Below are 27,649 nucleotides of genomic sequence, written 5' to 3'. Positions count from 1 at the left end.
CCTCTTCCAACAGCAAATGTTTGCCCATTGCTCTGTGCCAGTGGCCACAACAGGCCAGACTCCTTTCCCAGGGCATTCGTGTGCCAGGTGATCCCTGAGGTGGGCAGTGGAATATCATAACCACTGGAATGCTGCAAGCTCATGTGTGCCATGGTTTGTCCTTACAAGCCCCAGACTGACCAATTTGTGGAATAGCTTTCATGTCTTTTTTGCTCTGAACACTTCCCAGAAATATCTGAAATTGAAAGGTCTCTAGGTGGACTGTTTAGAGGAACCAACAACTTTACTATGTGTTAGTTTGGGTTACTGCAATAAGAAAAGCTCCAAGTCACTCTAAGAATACTCTCTCTTTCTGTTTCAGAGGGAAATTTTTCTCGGAAGTGACTCCTCACTTCCCTGTATTTCTTTGCAATGCTGTAATGCTGTTTTGGGTATGGAGTTACTTCACTTACTCAGTCCTTCCCAGTGGTTTCCCTATTTTCACTTAGAGGCTCACTTCCTCTTGGCATTGTTTTCACAAAATTTAAGATGCAGAGTTACCACATGATGTGTTGTGCTTCAGAAGAACCTAAAAAAGAACAGGCTGCCATGAGAACTGTAACATTCAAGGGCCTCCAACCACTGTCCTAGAGAAAAGATTGGATCCCTCCCTCTGCTTGGAACAGCCAGTTTACTCCCAGAATGCAGAATTCAATGCAACTGTAACCTCCTGAGGCCACTGATCCTTAGGTGCACCCAGGCCAGGTAGAACTTTGACTCCTGTTCCCCAAAGGTGGGATTTGGGGCCAAAAAATCGATTTTTTTCCATCCATGTAAGTTATTCAGAATGGCATCAGCTAACCAAGCTTACAGGCAGGACTGTTACATCCTTGGAGTACGTTCTTAACTGAACTCACAAGTTTATTTGGATGTGAGAGCCATGAAGGAAAGCACTTGATATGTGCAATTTAGCTTGGCATTGAGAACTGGCATCCTGAAGCCTTTTTGCTTGAGATCTTAACTCTGTTAATTCCAACTGACCACAGCCTGCACCCACAGGATTTGTACCATTCCTAAAAACCAGTAACATTTATATCCTCTAGAGTATGATACTTCTAACAAAAGTATTAGCTTCCAATTAAACCTGTTTCCCTTAAAGAACAAAGCATAAAGATGAAATTAGCTTTTGAGGCTTCTGCCAAGTATTTCATGTTAGGTAACTATTCACCAGCCAGATTTCATGTTCTGCAAGGCAACAGCAGTTCCAGGTCTGTTTGGCATGCACAGCTCCAGCAGATGTGCACATGTGTTTGTCAGCTGCACAAGGAATGATGTTTTTATCCTGTTTTCCAGGCTCAGACACAGAATCACTGCTGCAATAGTTTATCTCAGCTTTCCGAGTACTCTACCCCAGGTTCCATATATCTTAACACTACAGGACTCCCAGGATTCTCTAGGGAACATTTAAAAGACTGCTACACCTTTTTAAAATCAAGTAGTGAGGAGATAAAACACAAATAAGCATTTATAGTTCTCAAGACAGTACACCTGCAGTGCTGCTACTGGAGACTGCAGCAGAATTTTTTCCAGTGGCTTTATTAAATTTTACGATGGCTGATTTCGCTTTAAACATTTCTGGTGCAACCAAAACTCATCAGCCTTGTCTGGAGCAGTGAGGAGTTTGCAGTGGTAGCTTTAAACACTCCCCACACAGGTCATCAAAATTCAGCTGAGGGCCCAAGGATAAGGAGGCAGTGGGACTTGTGACAGCTTGGGTGATTGAACAGGAGCGAGTAAGAATCCATGCCATACTTTCATCTCACTCCATCCAGCCTACTCTTGGGAAAATGAGTGCCAAACTCCCCTGGGTTGTGACCCTTGAGACCTGAGTCAATAGCAGGCTCTTGCATTCTGTATTGAACTGAGGCCAAAGGGCAGGGACATGCCTCCATGCCACTTCCCTGCCTGCAAAATGCAGCTCCATCATGCCTGTACTTTCCTCGAGTCGCTCCAGTTCAAGGAGACCTAAGCCTACATTTTATCTTGCATTTCAAAGTAGTGACACAAACTGAAACTGTAGACAAAGCTGAGGCTAAGCTTTGAGGCGTTTCAGCTTGCAGGCTTTGAAAGCCAAGCATTCCTCACTGCAGATCCGAGGTGCTTCTGCTGCTGCTGCTGCCTCGGGAATACTTTCAGGGACACTGGAGCTGTCCTAAAAGTGAGAACTTCTCTTCCTTTGAAGAGTGCTGCAACTCAGTCCTTTGACTTTAAATGAAGTGTTGTGCTTGAAATACCCAAGGCCTCTTTTGAAAGCTACTGAACCATGCCTGACCTTTCTTTTTAACACTGTCCACCTTCAGATGTGGGCCAAGGGACTGGTTGTCCTGCTCCAGGTGTCAGGAAAGCTGGAACAAATACCTCAAGGGCAGCAGAAGGGATGTAAGCAGCCCCTACAAAGCAGAGGAAATGTTTTTCCATCAGACAAAATACATCTGAGTCCTGGCACTGGTCTCTAGCTGATTATTTTGGGCAAAAATAAAATCTGTATTAATCTTTGGTAACAGAAGGCTTTAAAATCTCATCCTTCAGCTTGCTTCAATGGCAGCACACGAGCTAATGAGCCTCAAGAATGCTGCTGAGGGGCTAGAACTGCATGTAAAGAGAAATTATGTGGTGAGTACTGAAGAGGGGGATATAAATTATGCAGGGGAGGATTCACTGTAACTCCCAGTCACTTGCATCCTTGTGAAGAAGAGCTCTTTACACAAAGAATTTCTGGCCTTTGCTGGAAAATATGTGGATTGAATTGGTCTGCAGTGGTATCAGATGTATAGCTCAGGCTGAGCACCTTGGGTAGGAGCAGCCTCCCCTCCCCAGAGTGCAGCATTTCAGAAAAGCCTTCCCCACTGGCCAGGGCAGGTACCCAGGCTGAGCTCTGGGCCAGCTCCTGGCCTTAGCTCCACATTTCTCAGTGAGCTGGAAGCAAGTGCAGCTGACACAGTTCAGGGCCAGGAAATCCCAAAGGAACCATCACAGGAACTGCAATGCCAAACGAGGTTCCTCTACAATTCACACAGTCAGTAGCTAAGCACATGAATATTTGCTCAAACCTCTTTTTTTTTTTTTTTTAAATAAAGCAGTGACATCATTAGGTTTTACAGCAGTCTCCTGCTCTCTCTGCTGAAGATGTGTTATTTAGGTACCCTTAGCTCAACCAAAAGTTGTCTCTTTGTCAGGCAGTTAGAGCTAAAAATTCTCCCTGTCTCTAATAATTGCTGAACACTCTCCAGGAGCCTCATGGTGTTAAAATTATTATTGGGCATCGAGTTTCAACTCATTATACTTGTTCTCAAATTCTTTTATTTTTTTGCAAGTGGATGGAAAGTTAGACTGGAATGAAAAATCACACCCAGCTTAATAAAAACAATTCCAAGCTTCATTTTGTGCTGTGATAACAGGTCTGCAATGGGTACACAGGAAAGAGATTTTCCAGTTCAGTCTGTACTTAGAAGCAAGCAATTGATGAGCAGAGTCCCATGGTGCTCCTGTGCTATGGAATATAAGTCTGGGGACCATAAGAAGATTGTTCAAAGCTTAGACTCCCAGAGAACATGTTTTTCTATGTTAATGTTATGATACATAGCTGGTGCAGGGCTTTTGAACTGCAATTAATTACTGCAGAGGGAATAGCCAGGCTTTAGCAGCTGGGAACGTTTCCAGGGCTCCACCATTAAGCCCAGTTTATGAACAGAACTAGGTCAGACAAACCTGGTCAAACCATAAGCAAAATGGGATGGTGGAAATGTGCCAGGAGCCCTTCCTTGTCTCTAGACAAAGAGCCCATGGGGTTTTATTACATTTTTATGAGGAAGTGGCAGTTACAGGAAGGGGGCATGCAAGGTGATGCACACAAGGCATGAGTAGGAGAGCCTTTCCAGGGAATTCTTGCTGGGATCTGCAGTGCAGCCCTGTCTGTGCCACCTCCCTGAGCTGTGTGAGTGTGAGCTGCTCCCTGAGCTGTGTGTGAGTTGTTCCCTGAGCTGCTCCCTGAGCTGTGTGAGTGTGAGTTGTTCCCTGAGCTGTGTGAGCTGCTCCCTGAGCTGTGTGAGTGTGAGCTGCTCCCTGAGCTGTGTGTGAGTTGTTCCCTGAGCTGTGTGAGTGTGAGCTGCTCCCTGAGCTGTGTGTGAGTTGTTCCCTGAGCTGTGTGAGTGTGAGTTGCTCCCTGAGCTGTGTGTGAGTTGCTCCCTGAGCTGTGTGAGTGTGAGTTGTTCCCTGAGCTGTGTGTGAGCTGTTCCCTGAGCTGTGTGTGAGTTGTTCCCTGAGCTGTGCGAGTGTGAGTTGTTCCCTGAGCTGTGTGTGAGCTGCTCCCTGAGCTGAGTGTGAGTTGTTCCCTGAGCTGTGTGAGTGTGAGTTGTTCCCTGAGCTGTGTGTGAGCTGTTCTCTGAGCTGTGTGTGAGCTGTTCTCTGAGCTGTGTGAGTGTGAGCTGCTCCCTGAGCTGAGTGTGAGTTGTTCCCTGAGCTGTGTGTGAGTTGTTCCCTGAGCTGTGTGAGTGTGAGTTGCTCCCTGAGCTGTGTGAGCTGCTCCCTGAGCTGTGTGAGTGTGAGCTGCTCCCTGAGCTGTGTGTGAGTTGTTCCCTGAGCTGTGTGCGTGTGAGCTGCTCCCTGAGCTGTGTGTGAGTTGTTCCCTGAGCTGTGTGAGTGTGAGTTGTTCCCTGAGCTGTGTGAGTGTGAGTTGCTCCCTGAGCTGTGTGAGTGTGAGCTGCTCCCTGAACTGTGTGAGTGTGAGTTGTTCCCTGAGCTGTGTGTGAGTTGCTCCCTGAGCTGTGTGAGTGTGAGCTGCTCCCTGAGCTGTGTGTGAGTTGTTCCCTGAGCTGTGTGAGTGTGAGCTGCTCCCTGAGCTGTGTGAGTGTGAGTTGCTCCCTGAGCTGTGTGTGAGTTGCTCCCTGAGCTGTGTGAGTGTGAGTTGTTCCCTGAGCTGTGTGAGTGTGAGCTGCTCCCTGAACTGTGTGAGTGTGAGTTGTTCCCTGAGCTGTGTGTGAGTTGTTCCCTGAGCTGTGTGAGTGTGAGTTGTTATCAGCGAGCTGTTAAGCGGCTCAAAGAACTAACAGTGACAGCAAATTCCCCCAAGTGACAGTGTCCTAGATGCCAGCCCTTTGGAGAGCCACTTCTGACACCACAGTGCTCAGGAATACTGTCCACTGGGGTGAGGGGCTGCCTGGGCTTCAAGCCATCCCTGGGGGAATGAACTCCTTACATGGGAAAGCTGAAAGGCTGGCCTTCCTACACCAGCTAAATCTCACTGATTTGGAAGTTAACAGTTCCAAGGAAAGGCAAACTCAGGTGATGCTGATGTCAAACACACACCCAAATAAACACAATCAGTAGAAAACTCAGACCTGTGTGTACCAAACAGCAGGGCTGTACTCCAAGTGCTGCTGCAGGGAGCCCATAACCATTCTGACAGGCACTGAAGTGAACAATTCTGCACAGCCACCACATCTTCCCACAGAATGTGGTGTTGGTGACAGCACTCTTCTTCTTGGACAGGCTGCCTGTTGCACAGCTGTAGCAGGGTGCCTGTTACTCTCTTCTCCATGGCCAGCAGGACCAGGGCAGGGCCCATCCCTTGGGCTGGCCCTGCTGAGGCCCCTCCGGGGCTGGGGCCAGTTCTGGGCACTCACAGCCAGAGGGACACTGAGGGGACACTGGAGAATGGCCAGGGAAGGGAATGGAGCCCCAGGAGGGGCTGAGGGAGCTGGGAAGGGGCTCAGCCTGGAGCAAAGGAGGCTCAGGGGGCCCTTGTGGCTCTGCACAGCTCCTGCCAGGAGGGGACAGCCGGGGGGGGGTCGGGCTGTGCTCCAGGGAACAGGGACAGGAGCAGAGGGAACGGCCTCAGGCTGGGCCAGGGCAGGCTCAGGGTGGACACAGCAGGAATTTCCCCATGGAAAGGGTGCTCAGGGATTGAAGGGGCTGCCCAGGGTGGTGTGGAATCCCCACCACTGGAGGTGTTCAAGGAATGCCTGGACGTGGCATTCAGTGCTCTGGGCTTGTGACAGTCAAAGGTTGGACTTGATGATCTTGGAGGTCTTTTCCAATTGAAATGATTCTGGGATTCTAAGAAGCTACAGCTACTGCTGGCTGTTTTTGTGATGTCTGCACTCACCTGCACAAGTCTCAAAGGCAAAAAGAACTGGATTTGTCACCTGAAATGTAGGGAAGTACCATGACCAGCCCTGACTACCATCCTCAGCTTTGTTTTCATGCTCTTTTGCATCCCTTCACTGATCAGTAACAGCTCACACTCCTCTTAACACCTAAGAAAATGTTTTGTTTTCTTACCAGAGGAACGATTTCAAGTTGCTATTTACACTGTGCAATCTGTCACCAAAAACCTGCATTTCAGGGAGTGCTGGGTTAGCCAGTTGGCCAATGTCATGCTCTTAAAATAAGTCATGTGGGACCTCCACCAGCAAGGGTTTTGCCAGACCTACTTGTTTTGACTTTACTGTAGCAATTTTTTATCCTGTTTCTTAATTCCTTACCACTGGATGTCACAGCAATATGCATAGAACATGTTATTAAATATTAAGGCAATTGTTCTAAAAGATGAGCTTGAACTAATCTAGAGTGACTTCTCCCATGGTTTTCCTGCATTAAATCAATAGCCTGTGTCTGAAAGTTCCAAGGTAACAACTGAGCCTACAATATTCCATAACTTTTCAAGCCCTGTCAGCATGTCACAGCTGAAGTGAGACCTGAGCTTAACATGGAATTATGTGGCGAATCAAATATTGATTCTCTGTCAAGGAAGTGACAACAGCAACAAGCTTAGAGACACTTTCAGTGTAATCATATTTAGCCATGATAAGAGCTCAATAAAGTGCTGAGTATCTTGGAGCTGGCATATGAAGCTGTCACTGGATTTGCTCTGCTATAAAATTCAGGATGTTGGCTGAGCCCTGACTCAGGGGTACCAATTGAACAATTTTTTTTTATTGTATGTGACTCGAGTCTTTCTGCAATGAAACTGTCTAAGCTTTGGGTAGCTCGGGGAGAACTTAGGACCTAAAACCTGCCTTGTGTGAAGAAGTCATTTATTTTCACTGAAAACAACTTAAAGCTGGAGCACAGACCATCACCAGCCTGATCAAAGCCACAGCACAACTCCAGATTTGAGCAATGACTTTGGTTTAATGAGGATAGTAGTTCTGCAAATCTGCAAATGCTGTAAATGGTTTTACAGTGAAACTTCGACCAACCAGGAGCCAAAACTCAGGCATTTGAAAAGATGGTTCATTTTAACATTTCAGAAGGTTCCAGGTTAGTGGAAATCCAAGTCCCTGGGGCTAGAATTGAGAAGTGACTCTCAGATTCCTTTCCCCATATGGTGAACACACAGTTTTTGCTAGTTCCCTGCTCTGCAGCTCCATGCTGGTATGTGGCTCACTTCTGATTAGCAGACCCCTTCAGCAGGATCATTTGACCTGGCAGCAGGGATTTGATCTGTGTTCCCACCTCCAGAAATGCAGGTTGCTTTTGCCGTGCCACCTTTTTTGAGGCAGGTTGGGTAGAAAACAGCATTTTCCCAGGTCTGACAGGAGCACTGGGAATGAGCTACAGCTCCGACAGCCGCTTGTTGTTGCTGCTCCATAATTAGGATTGTTTGAACTAGTTGGCATTTCTCCTGGAACAGATTTCACACTCCCTGAATGAGGTTAATTCATTAGTTACATTTGTTTCAAAGCCTCTTGAGCAATCTAATCACTCCCTAATAGTAACTGACTGACCCAAATATTTACCCAGGAAAATAACAGAATTTCATCCCAATTTGTTAGGAGAGGAAGCTTAACCTATTTAAATTTTTATATTCACTGCAAAGTAGGGTGAAGATCATTCAGGAAAACTCGATGTTTCCATATCTGTTTTTCATATGGGTTTGACTTCAATCCCTACAGCAATATCAGTAGTAGTAGTAGGCACCAAGATGCATCTCTAAGATTCTGTCTCCTGTGTTTTTTCAGGCACTCCCTGCCTATTAAACAAAACACTGCTCATACCACCAGCAATCCTAGGAACAGCCAGGCTTTAAGATTGTGAGCAGACACAGAAAGAGTCCCAGGCAAGTGAAATGTTGCTTGACAACCATCAGCTGAGATCTCTCTTATAACATCTCCTGGATGGTGCAGGAGTCCTTATGCTCTCAGTTTTTTCAGTTAATCCCTTTCCTGTTAGGTGTACAATGGAGTCCTTGTGTCAAGCTGTCTGTGATGTTTAATTTATGTTAAATTCAGGCACAGATCAGGATAGGATGCTTGAACACCTTTTAGACATTTTTTCCCTCCTATCAACATTTCAGCTACTGGATTAGTAACTAAAAGCTAGTGCTGCCTAATTCCCATTTCAGCAGCCAGGAAAGCATTAGGGGAATGTACAGGCAGGGTTGAAATGAAATTCCTCTAGAGTTCTCCATTTCCAAGATCTGTGCTTAAACATCACCTTAATGGCTCATGAGCCCTTCCTGCAACATCTCTGTGGAACTTTTGTGCAGTGATGTTTGCATTAAGGTGGACATGTCAGGCTCAGTTAGAAAGCAACATGTCACTGTCCCTATGCCTTGAGTCCAAGTGCATCAATTGTGACTCCCCAAAATTCTTTCCTCCACTCTCTGTAGGGTTTGGTAGGCAGACTGGGAACAGCAGGAAGTGGATAAGCCCTGTCATGTGATGGGAGATGGAAGTGCTTGAGCCAGTGATTCAGTGCTGCTTTCCAGTTCCTGGTACCTCCAGGAATAAGGCACCAAGAGCAGAAGGAAACCATCCAGGCTGGCTTTCTGTAGGCAGGGCAGTGAGTGGATCTGCCAGATGGGGAGGAGGAGGAGGAAGGCAGCACAGATGGAACTTTGTTCCAGCACAGAACCAGCTGCGTGGGAGAGCGGTGGGAAGCTTCACCCCTGGCAAGCTTTCACCCTCAGAAAGGAAAACCAGTGCCAGAAGGGTGACCCACACTGGGACCACTCTGTCTGCTGCACTTACAGCCCCTCCACAATTGTGGAATTGGCTGAGCTTCATCCCCTCCCCAGATGAGCATGCTCACCTTGCCTTTGACAAAACCAGACCCCAAAAAGCCGTGAAGTGCCCACGCCAGCCCTGCTCCCAGAGCAAAGAAAAACAAACCTGAATTCCTTCCTGCTCTCAGCAGAGCTGCCCAAGTCACTCTCTGCCAGCTCACACTGAAGGTTGGTGGAACACTTTGGAAGCCAGACCCTCCAGAGCAGAGTTTGAGAGCAAAGAGAGGGATCCAGCATCTCTCTGTGCACCACCAGCAGCATTTCAGGCCAACCTCAGCTGCAAGCAAAAGCAAAATACTTATTGTTAAGGCCTTCTTCCTCAAGAAATCTATGAAAGCTGCAACAGTGGCTTATATTTTGCTGTGATTTTACAAAGCTTACACAAAAGCTATTATGTAGTAAAAAAATCAGGGTAGCAAAAGCTTCATGGGAGGACTACAGATGAAAATATCACAAAAAGGCTTTCTATTAACACAGGGTTTTAATGCTTCAGTTATTTGTGTGCAGTAGCTGCATTCATTTACAGCTGAGACTACTCTGGGAGTTGTTTTCCATGAATTTTAGAGCTGGAAGAACACAAAGCATATGGCAGCAGTGGAAACAATCAGCCCCACATACAGCAGAGGCTGTTGCCTGACTCTTGGCTCTGCTGCTTGTTTTGGCATTTTCTGAGACACAATGTGAGGTAGTGCCTCTACTCCAGATCAGGCTAGAGGGAGGAAAAGGGAAGAATTACAGCTTTCATCCAGATTTCTACATACATTTAGCTTATTCAAACAGTTTAAGGTAAATGAAAGCAAAAATCCTCTTATGTTTCACATGTTTTCATCAGCATCATTAATGCCCTGAGTGGCACTCACTAGTGGAAAGGGAGCTATATTCTTCCTAACTTTTAAATTTCTTTATCCACTCAAGAATTTCCTCCTAGGATTAAAAAATAAAAACGAGAAAGGTGATAAAAATGATGCTAAATTCTGCTGAGAAGGAGAAGGGAAGAAGACACAGGCATCTATGGGTAGTATGCCCCTGAACTGTTCAGATGAGCAGAAGACAACTCCTGCAGCAGACATCAACCACTTCTGAGGAAGCTCCAGTCCCAGCAGCATCCAAAGACTCAATCTCATACCACAGCTTCATTTGTCACCTCTTTAGTTCTTTCTTTTTTGGGGCAAACCATCACATTGAGAGCAGTTTGGGTTGGAAGGGACTTAAAGCTCATTTCATTCCACCCCAGGCCAGAGCTCTATACCCAAATAAATTCATTTTGGGGGGGAAGTTATCAAAATTACTGTCTTCCTTCCTGTGATATATGTCACTAGAATGGATGGATACAGTTTTCCTGAGGCTATCCTATACCAAGTTGTCCTTATGCTGTTTCCTACAGCAAAGTTTGCTCCACGTTTCACAGCTTTGGAGCTTAAATCCATAGAATATTGATCACAAAAATGGATTCCTCGAGGTCAGTGGCTGACAGGGCACAGCTTGCTTGCTGATATTGCAAATAACCCTCTTTGTGTAATGCCAACAGTGCTTCATTACTCCACCAGACAATTCTGATAAGCCATAGAATTATTGGATTGTTTCAGCTGGAAGGAACCTTAAGGATCATCCCATTCCACCCCTGCCATTCCAGGGACAGCTTCCACTATCCCAGGGCGCTCCAAGCCCTAGTGTCCAACCTGGCCTGGAACCCTTCCAGGGCTGGGGCTGCCATTCCAGGCGTGAATGGCGGACTTTGGGCACAAACTCCTACTTTCATCACTTTCAGGGCTCCAGCGGCCGCGGGGCCGGACTCACGGTGAGGGGCTCCATCCTTCCCTACGGGGTGAGCGCTGCCGGCCGTTCCTGGGGACGAGCCCCGAGTTCTCCGACAGAGCGGGACCGGGGCGGGTTCGAGGAGGGTCCGGTGTCCCTGAGGGGACGCGGAGCGGCACCACCCCGACCCTCCCTCAGCGCCTCCCTCCGGGACTACATTTCCCAGCGTGCCCGGGGGCGGGGCAGTGCGGGGCCTGCGCGATGACGTCATAGGGATGGGCGTGGCCTGCGCCAGCGTGAAGCGGGGCTAAGCGGGGAAGGACGCGGGGTGAGCGCGCGGGAGGGCGCGAGGCCGCGGCGGGGCCCCGATCATTGGCTGCTGCGGGGGCGCGCGCCTGCCCGGGGGGACCCGGCCATTGGCTGGGGGGGGGCGCGCGCGCCGGGGGCGGCGGCGGCAGCGGCAGGACCGGGAGCGGGAGCCGTGAGGGGCTGAGGAGGCGGCGGGACCGCGACCGGCGGAGCAGGACCGCGACCGGGAGCGGGTCCTTCCTCCCTCCCTCCATGGGGCCGGGGGCGGCCCTGCCCCGCCCCGCCGCCGCCGTCGTGAAGTGACAGCGCGCTGCGAGGCCAAGGCGCTGCTGCCGGCCCGGCACGGGGCGGGGGGGGGGGTGTCCGGTGAGTGAGGCGGCGGCGGCGGCCCGGGCTCGCCCCCGCCGCCGCCCGGGGGTCTCGGCGTGAAGGGGCCGGAGCGGAGCGGCCGCGCCATGAACTACCAGCAGCAGCTGGCGAACTCGGCAGCCATCCGGGCCGAGATCCAGCGCTTCGAGTCGGTGCACCCCAACATCTACTCCATCTACGAGCTGCTGGAGCGGGTGGAGGAGCCCGTGCTGCAGAACCAGATCCGCGAGCATGTCATCGCCATCGAAGGTGAGACGGCGGCCCCGGCACGGCGGGGAGAGGGAGCGAGCGGCGCAGGGTGCCCCAAAACCTCCCCCAGCCCCTGGCCCTGCACCCCCCAAAACCTCCCCCAGCCCCTGGCCCTGCACCCCCCAAAACCTCCGCCAGGTCCTGGCCCTGCACCCCCCAAAACCTCCCCCAAGCCATGGCCCTGCACCCCCCAAAACCTCCGCCAACTCCTGGCCCTGCACCCCCCGAAGCCTCCCCAGGCCGTGGCCCTGCGCCCCGAAACCTTCCCGCAGCCCCCTGCTCTGCTCCCCCGCACCAAGCGTCCGCCAGTCCTGTTCTCCGTCTCAAGCCTCCCCCAGCGCATGGCTCTGTTTATCCATCCCCCCCGCCCCGTCCCTTCTCCAAGACCACGGCTCTGTTTATCCATCCTCCCTCAGCCCATGGCTGTGTTTCTTACCCTTCCCTCCCTGCTCCCCTTCTTCCCCCCTACCATTGCTACCCCGTAAATAGCCCTGTCCCCTCCGCTCCGCCTCCTCCATGGCCCTGCTCCCCCTCATCTCCCAAGCCCATGGTCCTGCTCCCCACTTCCCTCCATCTCCCCCTTTCCCCGTGCCCCCCTGCTCGCGGGTCCGGGCTGCCTGTCCTTCCTTCCTCCACCCCTCGTGGCTGGCGTTTTCAGGGAGCAGGAGGTGTTCCCGCTTGGTCCCCATCATTTCCTCGGCGCTGCATGCCCCGGGTGGCCCCTCTGCTGGGATTTGTGGGGTTTAGAAGTTGTTCTGCTACTCGTCCGCCGTTGCTGTGCGGGAGAGCAGCGGGCTCCTTCGGGCTGGGGTACGGTGGGAAGGGTGATGCTCGCTTTGCCTGCAGAAGGGTTTGGGAAAATGAAATTTTCTCCGGCGCTCCCTGCAGCATGTGATGGAGACAGTGTGGGGCTGTGGTTTGGTGGTGTGAAGCGGGTAAACAAGACGTGCAGCTGGGTTACAGAGCGGTGTCGGTCTGTGCAGTAGTGTAAAAACAGGTCGGGAGGCAAGATGGAGATAACAGCCCTCTAAGCTTAGATTTATGTGCATCTATCCCCGCAGGAGCACTACAGAGGGTGAACTGCTTAGGATGCACAAAATAAGGAAAGAAATCACCAGCGTAGGGAAGTCTGCAGATATTTTTTCTTAACTGTCGGTGGAGTTAAAAAGAGCAAACGGTATTGGCTAGGAATATGTATTTTGTGGAGAAATTTATGACTTATTTTGCATGATAACTTGCTGAGCTTCACATCGTGTGCTTTTCCAACTGGAGTATCCTGTCGCTGTTTTGGAAGGGATTCAAGGTAGCAGAGTGTGATGTACAGCAGCTGAGATAGAGCTGCCTAAAACAGTCTTGTCTTGGTGGCCTAGCTGCTCTTTAAATGATATGCAATCAAAACGTCCCGATGGAGAAGCTGCTATTGAGATTGCTGCCTGAAAGATTTATTTGTGTGCCTCTGGAGCAGTGGAGCTTGAATAGACAGAAATCCTGGTTCTTGCAGTTAACATTTTGGGGTTAGTGTGTTGTGTGGCACAGCAGGGAGGCTGGCAGTGCCTGTCACTTATTACAGAGCAGTCCCCAACTCACATCTACATCTGACCGAGTGTGTGCTGGAGATTTGTGCATATTCTGTGCTTTAGCATCACTACTGAGACTATGGTGTGGGGCTGTCCCCTCCTGAGGGTGCTTTGCCTTTTCTTTCCTCTCCTGAGCAGTTTAAAACTTATTAATACATCTGGTGGGAAGCACTGTCCCCTTCTCCGTGCTGCTGCTGTTTGGATTTCTGTGGGATGGGTGATGCCTGCAGCAGAGCGTTTTTTCAAGTGGTAATTAATACATGTTTCTGTGGTATAAACGTGTTTGTGAATAAGATGCTTGGGCTCCAGTGATGTGCCAGGCTTGTGTGGAAGTGGGAGGAGGATGTGGAGCACTGGATGTAGTTATCTCCTTAGCATGTGACTCGTGATAGTCTTTTCATGTATTAATGATTTCTGTTACCTAACTGTGGCTCAGCTCATTTGTCAATCACAAAAGACTTGAAAACCAAAATAGCAGTCTAAAAACATGTTTCAAGAGCTGAGAGGATGAGTAAAACCTTCACAGATAATTTGCTGTCTAACTTTTATTGGACACTGAGTCATGAGAGCAGTAGCTCTGATAGCTGGGAACGATTTCTCTAGAAAATGAGTGTATTGTATGTCTTCTGAAGGCTCTTCAGCTAGCTCTTAAATATTTTAAAATGGAATAGTTGCAGAGTTAGAGATAAAACAACAACTCCTCACCCCTTTGGATTACAACTCCACCAGGCTGTATTTTTGGGTAAACCTCCTTTAGCTAACTCTTTCTCACTGATAGCAGCTTTTAAATCCATGTGGTAGTGCCATTTGTTGCATGTAGGAAAAACAGACATTTGGCTTGTGGTGGTTGCCTTCCAATTTTGCTGCAAAGAGCTTAGTGTTGTACTGATAACTCCCCAAATCACAAAATCCTTTGACCTCAGGGTACTTGAGGTTCACTGACAGGAATTGTGGTGTGCTTGGCATGTGGCTGCTGTGAGAAAATACCAAGTGACTTCCTGGAAGAGTTCCTTCCACTGCAGGGAGAACTGTACCCCGTAAAGAGAAGAGTATAGTCTTGTTAAGTTCAGACTGCTTTAAACATCAACTCCAGCCTACATGTGCTCCTTGAACTCTTCATTTAATGCTCTCCTGCTCAAGAGAGGTTTGACAGCTCTGGAGAAGAACATGCTTGGAATTTTAAGCAATTTGGGACTTTCAGTGGAGTTCGTATTACTGATTCCTAGAGTTTTCTTTCTTATGTAGAGTGGCACTGTCTTTCCAGCACTTCAGGTTTTATTGGCAGTGTAAACCCTCTTCCTTTTTACATTTGGAGTTCCTCTTACATTTGGAGTTCATAGGGGTGTCTGGACATACTTGCTGGACCAAAGACTGTTGAAATAATCTGAGATTCAAATTCTCCCTTCAGCAGCAGTTGTTTATATTCAAGTGCAAGAGTGCTATCTAATATGAAGGGAGCAAGTGCTAAACTGGGTCCTGAATTGATTTGTCCTTCCTTTTTTGCAGAGATTTCTTGCCTTGTGTTATTCTAAGTTACATGTGATACTGGATAAAACAGTTCTGGGTGACAATACTTCATGACTTTTTCCTCAGTGGATAAAGGTGCTGAAATAAAAGTGGGCTGCTTCCAGGTTCTTGCATGTCTCAGTTGCAGAGCCAACAGTTGAAAAGCATTTGTTCTGTATTTTTTGTAGGAAGTTCATGCTAAGTAGCCAATCAGTTTTACAGTAACTTAGACCGTTATATTACTTTAATGACGGTGTAATTAATATTATTAGTCTGTTACACAGACTTTACCATAGTAAAATCTGCCTTCCCATGTTCTGTAGTTCACAGCACTGCTGCTTGGTCAACATTAAACATTCCTTATAGCAAGGATGTTGTGTGCTTAGAAACAGGGAGAGAAAATACGAATTGCTTTCAGTGGTCTTTAGGATACTGAAAATATTCTGAGGTTTCACGGTGTGGTGATCTGCAAGGGTAGGTAACAGCTGAATATGTCAGTTCCAGTTTCTCACCATCCAGGCTCAGACTAGCACTCTATTTTTATAAACTTTAGCAAGATGGAAAACCAAGGAAAGATGGTGAAAAATCTAATTTTTAATGCTTCATAAAAAGGCTTTAAAACACTTCAGCCAAGATGATGTACACATTATTAATAGTCTATAAAAATATTAATATACTTAGTACTAACATGCTGATGCAGCAGGTGTTGAGCATCTCAAGTAGCTTTTATTTATTTATTTATTTATTTATTTATTTAAGGGGAAATTATTGCTTTAATTGGTAAGAATACCATACCAGACATCATGTAGGTATGAATTGCTGTGTTCCAGAGCATTTTGTGGTCTTTTTTCTAGTTTTTCTGTAAAAAGTAAATTTTTAAAAAGCATGTTGTAAATGCGAATTTTAATTTTGAAATGATGATTATTAAGTGATTGTGAAGAAATAATTGAAGTCTTAGGGGAAATGAGATTGTACATTGGAAATAACTTGCTCAAGGCAGTGCAAAGATACACTGGCAGGTGTATGGGTGGGAGAAAATGGAAGAAGGTACAAACCTTGTTTAATTTTTTCCTTCTGGTCACTTTTAAAAGTATACTGTTTGCTGAAAATAAAGTAATTCAGGGTGGAGCTAAAACTCTTGAAGTACCTGAGCCTTAGAGGCATCTGATTGTTGTAGCTCTCCAACTTTGCAGCCCCTTGGATGCTGGCATTGAGTCTGTTGAGAGCAGTGTTACAGCAGGAGCCATACTCAGTGTTGGGTTGAGGCAGCAGTGGTGTCTAAACACTTCTGCTGCTATTGAAGGCTGAGGCAAATGATTGAAAAATGCATGTGCTGCAAAAGCATTGCTCTCTCTAGGGAAATACAACTGTTCAGGCCTGCTTAGACAAGGCTTGGAGCAGCCTGGGATAGTGGAAGGTGTCCCTGCCCGTGGCAGGGGGTGGAATGGGATGAGCTTTAAGGTCCCTTCCAGCCCAAACCATTCTGGGAGTCTCTGGGTGCTCGTTCCATTATTTCAATACATCGAGGGAATGGTGGCATAGTTCGGCTATTTAGGTATCACTGACCAAAGCTGAAGAAACCTTTCTCAGATATCTGATGAAACAACTGCATCTAGAAACCACAATAGCAATTGGCCTCCTTGAGCTTTTGTTATGTTTGCATCTTGGAACTGGCTCAAACTGTGTAATTTGTCAGATCAATCTGATTCTCCCAACAGCCATCTTGTTTCAGATTGCTGGGTGAGCACAGCAGAGCATGGCAATGGGCTGTTTTTGTTGGTTTGCTGGGGGATTAAATCCAGGTGATTCAGGTGTGGGGAATCTGCCCACAGAGCGGGTGAGTAAGTGTATCCAGGTGGATTCTGAGCTTGCACAAACACAGTGAGCATCGGCTTGGCTGAGGATTGTTTCCTGTCACAACCAGGGCAACGTGCTGGGGGCAAGTCTCTTAATGCCCTTTTCTGCTGATTGTGCACCTTTGTGCCCTGAGCTGTTAACCTGCCTCAAAGGTAACATTCAGAGGGTGCTGAGGCCCTGGCACAGGGTGCCCAGAGCAGCTGTGGCTGCCCCTGGATCCCTGGAAGTGTCCAAGGCCAGGTTGGACAGGGCTTGGAGCAACCTGGGATAGTGAGATAGTCCCTGCCCATGGCAGGGGGTGGAATTGGATGATCTTGAAGGTCCCTTCCAAACCAAACCATTCTGTGATCTACTCTTGTTGTCTGTAGACCTCCAGTGTGAAGAAGTTGGTGAGATGCAGCACATGTTTTGCTGTTTGTGTAGCTCATATGCAAATGGAAAGATATTTCTTTTTAATGCTGAAGATGTCCGACTCCAGCATGTAGGTAAATGAGAAGATTCAAATGTGTGATATTAACTGTAGTTGCAGGGGTAAACTAAAAACTAGTTTTGATAGCTGTGTCTGAAGTTCCTGGAATGTCTTATTCTGGCTTTAAATTATACGCTTCACCGCTGTTCTCTGCAAAAGCTGCATGATTAAATATCAGCTGCTTTTGAGCAAGCGCAGAAGACTTCCAGATCAGGAGGAAAGCCTTAAACCATTAACTGCTGAGGATAACTTCTTTCCCCGGGGCACAAAAGGAGACCTGCTGTGGATCAGCTGATGTTGGTGGAGCAAACGCGTAGTGAGGCTTTGGAGTTTTCAGGGAGTGTGCCGGGCCTTCTCCCACCGTTTGCTTTGGGGGATTAGTTGAAAGCAGCAGGCAATAATGCTGATACAAGGGTTCGTGCTGCTGTGTATACATACCACTGTTTTTATTTCTATTTAAATTGGCAGATGAGTCCTGCTCCCCGAGAGGGGCACTCGGCAGTGCAGCAGACAGGACGTTGGATTGGCTTTTGCTCAGCTCGGGCTCTTGGGAAAAGGAAACACTTGGGAAGCTGGGTTGCTGTGTTTGTGTTCTGCATTGTACTGAGCACTAACAAATGGCTATTGTGGTTTCCGGGAGGTGACACCGGTGCTCAAGCTAAGTGTCTTCACAGGACTTATCTTCCAATTAGGAGAAGTGCTTCTTTTCCAGCACTTGAAGCAGCCGTGGGCTTAGCCTTAACTTTGCCACCTGAAGGAATATGTTTGTTTCTTTGATCATGCTGTGAAACTTTGTATCCCCCCCTCAGTTATGTCATTAATTGCTAATATTTAAGGGATGCAGTTATAACTGTAAGGCTGCAGTATGTTTGTAAGTGAAATTAAAAAATCCCACATGCTTTTTGGCTAATGAGAGAGGCTTGGAGTAGTGTCAGGCAGTTGAACAACTCCCCAGACTTCAGGAATACTCTGTTCTCCACTGTGTCACCACTGGGATTGGTTTTGTCCTTACCAATGAGCAAGGTGAATGGTAGTGTTGATATTTTTAGCAAATCTTTGAAGAAAAGGTAATGTAAGCTCCAGAAAAATCTCAGAACTCAGTTGCATCTCAACTGTGTGACCTTTTGCTGACAGTGCATTTCAAACATCCCTTTCTGCAATTGTTAGTTTTTATGTGAGGGGTTTTCTGTGTGACCTTCGTACGCACGGCTTTATATCAGTTGTGGAACAAATCCAAAATGATTGCTTAGTAATCTACAGTGGATAAAGTTTTCTGTTCTGAGACAGCAAGTGGTATATTCAATAGTTTTGATAATCCTGATGTCTCTGGCAGTAAGAGATTTGTCTTCTGTTATATTAGTTTTTGTCCTTGACTGCCTTCAAGCACTGTTTGTACTTTGAGTCACCTGTACTGAGGGAGAACTGTGGCTCAGCTTCTCTTTTGTGTACCTGCCTGTCCTCACACCATGAAACAGAGCAAAGGCAGTGCCAGATGTGGACAAGTTGGGATGCTGCTGATTTTTGATGTTTGACTTCTGTGATTTCTGTACCAATGGAGACTGAAAAGGAGGGTGATTTTAACCTAGTGTCTCTAAGGAGAGACTTTTCAACCACTTCCTAGTAGGTTTTGATCTGAAGTTGTTTGCAGTTAATTGTGATTCTCTTGTAATTGTGCTAAGGTTATAAATGCAGCATAAATCTTGTGATCCATGTTAGAAATAAGGTAATGTCTCACTTACATGTATTTTGGCTACCAGGCATCTGTGATTTCTTAGAAAGTTTGTTTTAAATCTTAGTCCCAAGGTGGAAATGGTGAGGATGTCAGGTTTTCTTGGTGGTAGTGAGTCCATTGTGGGCAGCTGGCAATTCCAAAGCCCTCTGGAAGTATTTAATCATTTTTTTCTTAAGTGGGTAGAAGCAGATGTGTTACTTAATCAGTATGTGCAGATTCAGCCTCATTAATGCAATTTCAGGATCCTGACTAATCTATTTGGAGCCTGCATAGTGGTACAGATGACAGGGTGTTAAGATAGTGGTGCATTTCTAAACCAGAGAATGACTTTTCTTTCACTTTTCTTTCTTACTGCTTAAAGAAGCTTCAGTTAACCACTTCAGGAAGCCAGAGCTAAAACCACAGGGTTGATCTGTGTGAAAGATGTAATTTCAGTGTTTCCTTTGTAGCTTCACTAGTTTACATGGTTGGATAATGAATGTAAACCCAATGATGAGGCAGTTACTTTGTTTGGTAATTTCCCCTTTTATCCCAAAGAAAGATACAGGCAAGCAAAGAGACTCTGGGGAGCACTGGAATTGAATCTATAGCTTTGTGTGTATTGCTTTGTGTTTGTCTGTGAGAAGCTTAAATTTTCAATTTTTTTTCATTGCTTAAAGGGATTGAGAAACTGTTTATAGCTTAAACCAAATCAATGCTCAACATGACTTAACTCAAAACCTCGACTTGGTAGTGCTTACATTTTCTATTAAACTAAAACCACAGAAGTTGTTCCTTTTAGTAAATTCCTTATTAATTCTCCCACTGTCTCTATAATTTACAACTGCCTTCTCCAGTTCCCTAACCAGAGGGAGGAATGACACAGCCAGGCAGTCACTGTGGCAGGGTTTTGTAGCATCAGGACTGGGTTATACAGATACAGCAGGTTCGAATGTGAGAGATCCTTGTCTTTGTTTGAGCTTCTCATGCTCAGGACAGCAGCCAGGACGCCTGTCTTTTTGGTATCACAGCAACTGTGCTCTCCAGAGGAAATATGCTAAAAGCATGGCACTGGAATGCCCAGACAGCAATCATTTAAATGGATCCTATTTAACCTGGCAAGTGCTGCTGTGTCTGAGTTAACCCCTTGTGTGCCAGGAGCTGTTTGCATCACTTGGGCAACATCCCAGCTCGGTGCCTGGCACGTGAATTTAGAGATGGCCAGTGGACAAATGAGGAATTTTCTGCCTGGTTGGAATCATCTTGGACTTGTAAGTTTTAGTGTTGAAGAGATGTTACTTCTCCTGTTTTTCTTTTTTCCCCCCCCCTAAATTCTCCCCCAGTATCTGTGGAACCCTTTGTTAGAGCATCTCTAACAGCATGAAGCTGCATTGGGGATGTTTGGGTCAGATTTTAGGAAAAGGTTCTTCCCCCAGAGGGTGCTGGGCACTGCCCAGGCTCCCCAGGGAATGGGCACAGCCCCAGGCTGCCAGAGCTCCAGGAGGGTTTGGACACTGCTCTCGGGGATTCACAGGGTGGGATTGTTGGGCTGTCTGTGCAGGGACAGGGGTTGGATCAATGATCCTTGTGGATCAGGATTATTCCAGCTCAGGAGATTCTGTGGTTCTGGAGGGTGGTCTTGCTGTGCAAGATCAGACAGTGTTTGGACAGCTGCTGTTTTTCATCCAGCAGTGAATTTCCTCAAAGATACACCAGCCAAACTCAGGGAAATGCTCCATAACTAGGGAGGTGAGGAAGGAGATTGAAATGTTTTAAGGCTGTGGATGGATTGATAAACATGAAGTTGAAATCCATGTCCAGGTCCAGGAAACAATCTTAAGTAGGCTTGCCTAGAAACTTAGGGAGGGTAGTTTTAGAATTATGTGGAAAGGATCTAGGAGGGTTCTCACAGCATAAAAATGATTGTGGCTTTGCAGTTTAAATCTGCTGCTCTGAACTAGGTTAGCAGGTACCAATTGATGGAATGGTCCTTTCCCCACCTGCTTTCTGTACTGCTACAGTCAGAATTACTCATTCAGTGAAATTGCTTGAGGTGGCTTGAACGTTTATAGTAATTTTCATGTCTCCAAGGCAAAAATCAGGTCATCCCTCAGCCTTCCTGTGGCAGCTGTAGCACATAAATGCAGGCAAGAAATCCATAAAGCCAATTTATGGCAGGAACCAATGGCACTTCTTGTCGTAGACTTGGCCTAAGAAATTACCTGTGTTGCTTTCAAAAAGTTGATCTGACTGCAGGGTGCAAAGGATCTCTTGGAAACTCATTTCATCCATTTAGTAATGCTGGAATAGTAAGAGGGAGCAATTGAGCTGCCATTGGATTCCTAGGTTAGAATATTGATGTCTTTTCTTTTGTAAATTTTATGTAATGGTCTGAGTTAGGCTTCAGTGACTGAGTTGTTCCCGATGTGGAAAGAGAAAACATTAATTAATATTAGGTCATAGTAAACTGTTACAGACATAGTACAGCTCATGGAGAGGCCTAGTAGGTGTTTATATTTAGGTGAGGTGATGTGACATGACAAATTTGGCCTGGTAAGAAATAATCAAAAGTCAGAGATAGGCACTTACTATCACTGAAGTGACATACAGCTTAATATCTACTGCTGTGGGAGGCAGGTTATGGAGGAGGTATGGAGAGAGAAAAAGATGGGCTGTAAATCTCTGATTTGGATCACTGTTGAGCACTAAAACTAGAATGATAGCTTGGAAAGTCTTAAGAGATGTGAGTATTTGATTGTGAGGATTCTGATAATAAAAATCACTTTCTCATCAATTGCACTACCTCTGTTTCTGGCCAGAAGGTGTTATTGCTTGTGCTGCCAAGGGTACAATTGTCAACTATCAAATCTAATAAATAATGACAATGAAGGAAAATAATGTACCATTGCTGTCATGAACATAAAATCAATGATGTAGCAGAGTTTAAAGTGCTTTTGTAGTAAAGCTTTGTTCATCTTTTCAATACATGCTAAAGAATTAATAGGATTATTTTCTTTCCACTGTGAATAAAGCCAAGTAATAGTTTTCCTGCCTAAAATCAGTTTTGGATTGCTGTTCAGGCTTGGGGTTGAAAGATCTCTGGGAGTCCCTGGGCCAGCTTCTGAGCCCCTGCACAGGGTGGTGACATGAATGATGGATGATGAGACTGTAAGAATTGACAATTGTGCTGGTATGTTCTGAATACAGCAAAATCTGTAGCTGCAGCCTGAGTGCAGGTGGGACCTTGCTGGGGTGGTTTATCATTTTCCCATGGCAGTTCTGCTACTTGAATGGCAAGCTGTAGTTCCACCCTTGGAGCTGAGTAAATGAAAGCAAGGAGGAGCAGAAACAAGCTGAGGAAAACGATTCCTATACCCTGAGGCAACTCATCCATTTAGTCCCCTTTCATTATTTTTCTCATGCAAAATAAGAGTCTAATTTTAACCTGCATTAATTAAGCCTCAAAAATGCCTCCCCGCTATGAGGCTGTGGCATTTTAGAGCATCTGGATGTACAACAGTACATCAGTTAATGGATGGAAGGATCTGGCTGTTGGCTTATTTGAAAATGAACTTTAGGTAGGCTTGGGCACAGCAAAGGCTGGGCTGAGTACCGGGGGAGGATGGGTGTGGGTATTGGGTGCCAGGTGATCAGTACCTACAGCAGACACCTGCCTGGATAGCTGCCTGAGAGCTGATAAAAGTGGGATTGGAGCTGAGCTCAGGAGCCCTAGGTGCCTTCCAGGAAGACATCACTTCTCTGGGAATATTTTGCTTGCAGGAACATCTTGCTTCCCGCATAATAGGCTTCAGTCAGAGTGATGCTGGTTTGATTTATGGTGGTAATTGGCGTGGTAGTTGATGTGAACTGCATGTACTAATTGCTCACTTGCTACTCCTCTCCAAATTATCTGACAAAAGCTTTTAGGATGGAGCATTACATGTGTTTTAAAACTGGTCTGCAGACAAATGTAAACAATTGTTTTGCTTTAAATGCCGAATTCAAGTGCTGGTCCATTTTAGTCACTGTAATGTTAAATGAGAAATTCAGTCGCTTTCATGTAGTCTCGTTGTTGTTCTTTGTGGGATTTAAACAACAGCTGAAAAAATATTCCAGAACATGCTTCCCCTCCCCTTTAAGCTGGAAAATTGCCATCATCTATGTGGTAATAGTTTTTGTGTGTTATCTATATGGTGAAGGCAGAGCATGTCTGTCTGTGCAGCTTTATGTAGTGGAAAACACGGTGTGCCTTTTGAGGTGGTGGTGCTGATGTCAGTGCAGCAAAAACTGCAGTGGGAAAGCATAAGGAAGATAAAATGGAGATATTCATGCAATGTTGGGATAATGAAGGTATTTTGGCTGTGATTCTGGTAGAGGATATGTGCTTTGACTATTTTGCTGTGTAAACCAATGAAGTTTAATATAAACCAGAGAGATTTTGTATTTCCAGGCTGATAGGGAAAATCCTGATGTTAGATTATGGAATGCAGTAGTCTAAAGAGATGACTTTTACCTTTTCTTAAATAAGGCAAGAGCTGTTTCAGGAGGGAGCTGATTCTTCAGACTGAGAATTGTACAGGCTGCTCTGTGTGAATGGGGAGGATTGCTGTGCTTCTGTAACATATTGGATTAAAGTGGGTGTTTGACAAAATGAGCATTAATCTATCTCAAACTTAATATTTCAAGGTGATTTAGACACTTCAATCATATCAAATTTTCTAATTTGAGCCTGACTGGCTTGCTCTCACAGCAAGCACTGAAATGAGATTACAGACAGCTGAAAGAAATTAGTCAATTTGGAAGCAAAAAGCATTTAAATACAGGTGTTTGGCTGTGATTTGAATATAGCCTGTCAACAGCAAGAGGCAAAATACCTCAGTGACCTAAAAAGTGCAAATATGTCCCTTTAGGGATTACTTGTTGTTAGGTAATGACATGTTATTAAAATTAAAGCTCACATTTATATCCCTTGATTTGCTAAGTAGGCCAATAGCTTTTTAAAATCTTGGTTGATAAATGGGGAAAATGAATTTTGTCAGAATTTGTAGGGACGCAGGTAACTACTGCTGGTGTTTTGGATGATTATTTTTTAAATTAATATGTAAATAAGGTGGTGTACTCAGGCAGAACCAGCTACCTGCTAGAAGCTTGAATACAAATGCCATCATCTTGGAGGAAAGCAGCACTGGAGTGTTTTAGAAGTTGTCTGGTATTCCTGAAGTCCAGTGGAAGGTGCTGTCAGAGGAACCTGTGTTACCATGCAACGTGGAGACATTTCTTCTCCTTGCCTGACATTCTGCAGCTGGTTTTGTGTAGTTCTCGTACTGTTTCTCTACTCAGTAGGTGGAAATATTGCCTGCTAGGTAAGTGGTGATATTTGATAAAAGCTGGTGAGTGATGCCACATTAGGCAAATGAAATATGGATAAATTACAATTACAGATGGGATTAGATCTTATTCAAATAAGATCATTGAGGATGTAAGTAAAAAAAAAATAATCCAAAATAACAAGCTGCTACAAACAGCAGTGAACACAGTTGTGTAATTCTGTGTTCTTCCTGAGAATGAACAGTGTCTGTTATTTCAGCATCTGTCACTTGTTTGCCTCTGTGAACTTGATGCCATCAATAAAAAGGCTGTTCCTAGCTAGTATGCCAGCAGAGACTGGACATTTATTGTCCTCAGGGTAATATATTTCCTGGACAGGGATTAAGGTGCAGGTTTCACTGGGAATAGTGTGAGGAGAACACTACAGAGTGCCAGAAAAACCCTCTGCTACCCTGTGACTGTTTGGGTTGGTTTCTGTTATAATCATTCTTGGGTCCTTGGCTTGTGTGATGGGTCTGCTCTGAGGATCACCTCTGGATTGAGGAAAATTGTTACCTGTGGGTGTAACAGGCACTTCTTACACATTCAGGAGTTAAAAACTAAAATCAAGAACAAGTGTAGTGGGCTTGAACTTGAAGATACCTGATTGAAATTCAGATAAAGGTCTAGAAAAGCAGCAGTGATGGCAACAGGATAATACTGATTATGAACTGTCCTCCAGATTGTGTATAGCCAAATTGTTGTTGTATTACCATCCTATACAGACTCAAATAATAAAAAAGCAAAGAATGAGACAAGACTAATTTTAGTCCAGTTTTTCAAGCAGAATGTAAAACCTGAGTCTTAGGAGATAGTACAGTAAGCATCTGGAAAATGTTGCCTCTGTAGTAGTGACAGTGGCTCATCTCTTGGCATCCACGGTGGGTTTTGTGTTCTGGGTGCTGTGGCCAAGCTACTGCAGGAGCAATTCCACATTGAGCAGAGGGAACTGAAAGCTCAGTGTGCTTGCTGCTGGCCCTGGAGCTTGAATCAATTGCTAAAAATGTACATGCAGATGTGTCTGTCTGCAACCCAAAACACCTGAGGGAAGAGCAATGGACTTGAAAGCCTGGGAGCTGTGTATGGAGAGCTCAGTTTGGTTTGATGTCCTCGGGAATGTGGGCAAGTGGAAGCTCTGATGCTGCTGAGGGATGTGACCATCATGGGGAGAGAGTGTGAGATTTGATTTCTAGCTGTAATAGCTTATAAGTAATTCCTGTGGAGCTGTAAAAATGGATTTGAATGGTCAAGATAGCTGTATATACTTGAGCTGTGGGATAGTGAGTGGTTTCCTCACTTGCAAGGAGCATTTTTTGCTCAGAGTTTGCCTCCAAGCAGGACAAACAGGCCATTGAACATAGGTGGTGGCTGGAATGCAGCAACTTCAGTGTACATTGCTTTTACTCTCCCAAACTTCTTGAGTGCTTGCAGGCTGTTGGCTTCTGGAAGCAAAAAGAAGCCAAATTCTTGTAATAGTCAAGGACAAACAGCTGTTCTGGGAGACTTTGAGATAGGAACTAAAATGACATAACTTGAGAGAATTTTGAAGGCTTCCGGATTATCACTTTAGTGTGCTTGCATGTTGTGAAGGGATTTGCTGGATCCACTTCTGCTTCTGGTCCCTGTGATTGCCAACTTTCAGACCAATTTCTGTATTTAGACATTTATATGTGCTATGTGATAATGAGCAGCTGATGTAAAAGCAAATATTTTTAACTGCTTGGCACTTGTTTAATTTGGATCCTACATCCACTTGTCAGCAAATGTATTAATTTGGAGTTAACTTTTACCTGTTTAAAATGAAACCCAGCGTGTTAATTCCTTTAAAAGAGCAGTAAATCAAATTACTTGTATTTCTGTTGCATTCAAGTGGGAGGTGATGGGGAGTATTTCTAAGAAGGAATAGATGAGGGCTAATGACAAATTGTGGTACAAGATGGAAATAACTGAGATTGAAAATCAGATCTGTTCTCTGTAACATGTTTTTCATCCAGGGGCTGACTTGCATAAAAGGCAATAAACTGTTTGAGCTTCTGCTCTTTGTTTACTCTTGAGGAGGTGGAAGCTTTATGTTGAGAAAAGGACTCAGAATTTGTTGTCTTCTTATAACATGTGGCTGCTTGCTAATCTTATGGAAATGATGTATTGAGCAGATGAGACCTGATTAATAATAAATAAAGATGCTGAGAGTGATTTGGGTGGGGGGGAATTAAGCTTTTTTTTTAATTCTTTTTAAACCCCCACAGAGTAAAGCCTCTTTACGCTAGTCAGGTAAGCATAGTCTGTAACCTGAGGGTTATATTACTCTGCTCCTTTGTGCCTTAGAGTTACTACAACCTCCATTCAACTTCAATTCAAAATGAGGTGATGTGCTGCTTGATTCCCAGGTTGGATTTAGCTGAAAATAATACTAGAAATGTGCAAGACTTGTGGTAAAGTTGAGCAGCAGAATATAAACTTGCTAAAAACAGATGCAGATCTTCACGGCCCTCTGAGAGCGTAGTTGAAGAGTGGGTGAGCCTGTGATATTTAATTTAATTTGCTGCTGCAGAGCTGGTGGGCTGGTGGAGGGCTCTGGGCTCTGTTTGGTGAATTGCTGTCTTACACCTAAATGTGCTTTTCCTCAAGGAGCAGAGCAGGGTAGGATGCTGCACAGAAACTTGCTGCTGAACACCTCAGTGTAAAATAACTTCCAGGCCCTAACAAACTGGAACCTGTTTCTCTGGGAGAGAAGGTCCTTCCAACCCAAACCACGTTAAGGAAAGGAAATCTAGTCTTCATTCCAAATGTTTGATTAACCTCGACTATGCAGAGTTGTTGTTTTTTTGTAGGATGGTCAGGTTGTCTGGTAGACTTGTGAGTGAGAGTTACAATTTGTTACCATCTCAACACCCCCTGTAGTGGAGAACAAAGGATTTCTCTGACTTGGAAAATCTGGATCCTAGGTTTGAGTGAAATCAGGAGCGTGTTCCTGAAGTCAAGTAATGCTAATGCTGCTCCGGTGTTGGCTACTTTGTATGGTGTAATCTAAGTCATTTTGTAATTAATGTGTGACTGTGGTAATCCCTTAATGGTGAGATAATTGCAGCACTTAGAGGAGTAACTGTTGGCCAAAATACACAATTAAGTTTTGCATTGGGTAGCTTGAATTTTGTGGAAAATGATGATTTATCCCCAAGTTCATGAATGCTTGAGTCCCAAGTAGGTTTGACTCACTCAATCTCTCTTCCCTTCTACAAAATCAGAGGGTTCTGTAGTTGATTCCCTCTGTCAGTGACTCTGGGAAACCACAGAGTGCTGTGGAGATGAGAATTCTGCCAATCTAAACTTTCCATGGAAACATTTATCAGGAAATTTAATTGAATGAAAAAATAAACTAACAGGCCAGCCTAGATCAGCCTTCTCATGTTGTCCTAATGCTTCCTTTTTGCTGG

At 45.5% G+C, this 27,649-nt stretch overlaps 1 protein-coding gene across 8 annotated transcripts in view; it reads left to right on the top strand.

Annotated features, from left to right (window-relative positions):
* The first annotated feature begins 11,527 nt into the window (after nucleotides 1-11,527).
* The window catches only part of AGAP1 (ArfGAP with GTPase domain, ankyrin repeat and PH domain 1), a 327,174-nt gene continuing 311,052 nt past the window's right edge, over nucleotides 11,528-27,649 (top strand). For all 8 annotated transcript variants that reach the window (XM_066553390.1, XM_066553387.1, XM_066553384.1 and 5 more), the window contains exon 1: nucleotides 11,528-11,728. In XM_066553390.1, the coding sequence (XP_066409487.1) occupies nucleotides 11,566-11,728 (163 nt within the window). In that variant the 5' untranslated portion in view covers nucleotides 11,528-11,565. The remainder of the gene's footprint in view (nucleotides 11,729-27,649) is intronic.

Source organism: Molothrus aeneus, chromosome 7 (genome assembly GCF_037042795.1).
Source record: "Molothrus aeneus isolate 106 chromosome 7, BPBGC_Maene_1.0, whole genome shotgun sequence".
NCBI classification, from domain to species: domain Eukaryota; kingdom Metazoa; phylum Chordata; class Aves; order Passeriformes; family Icteridae; genus Molothrus; species Molothrus aeneus.
This window is presented reverse-complemented; position numbering and strand designations above follow the sequence as displayed.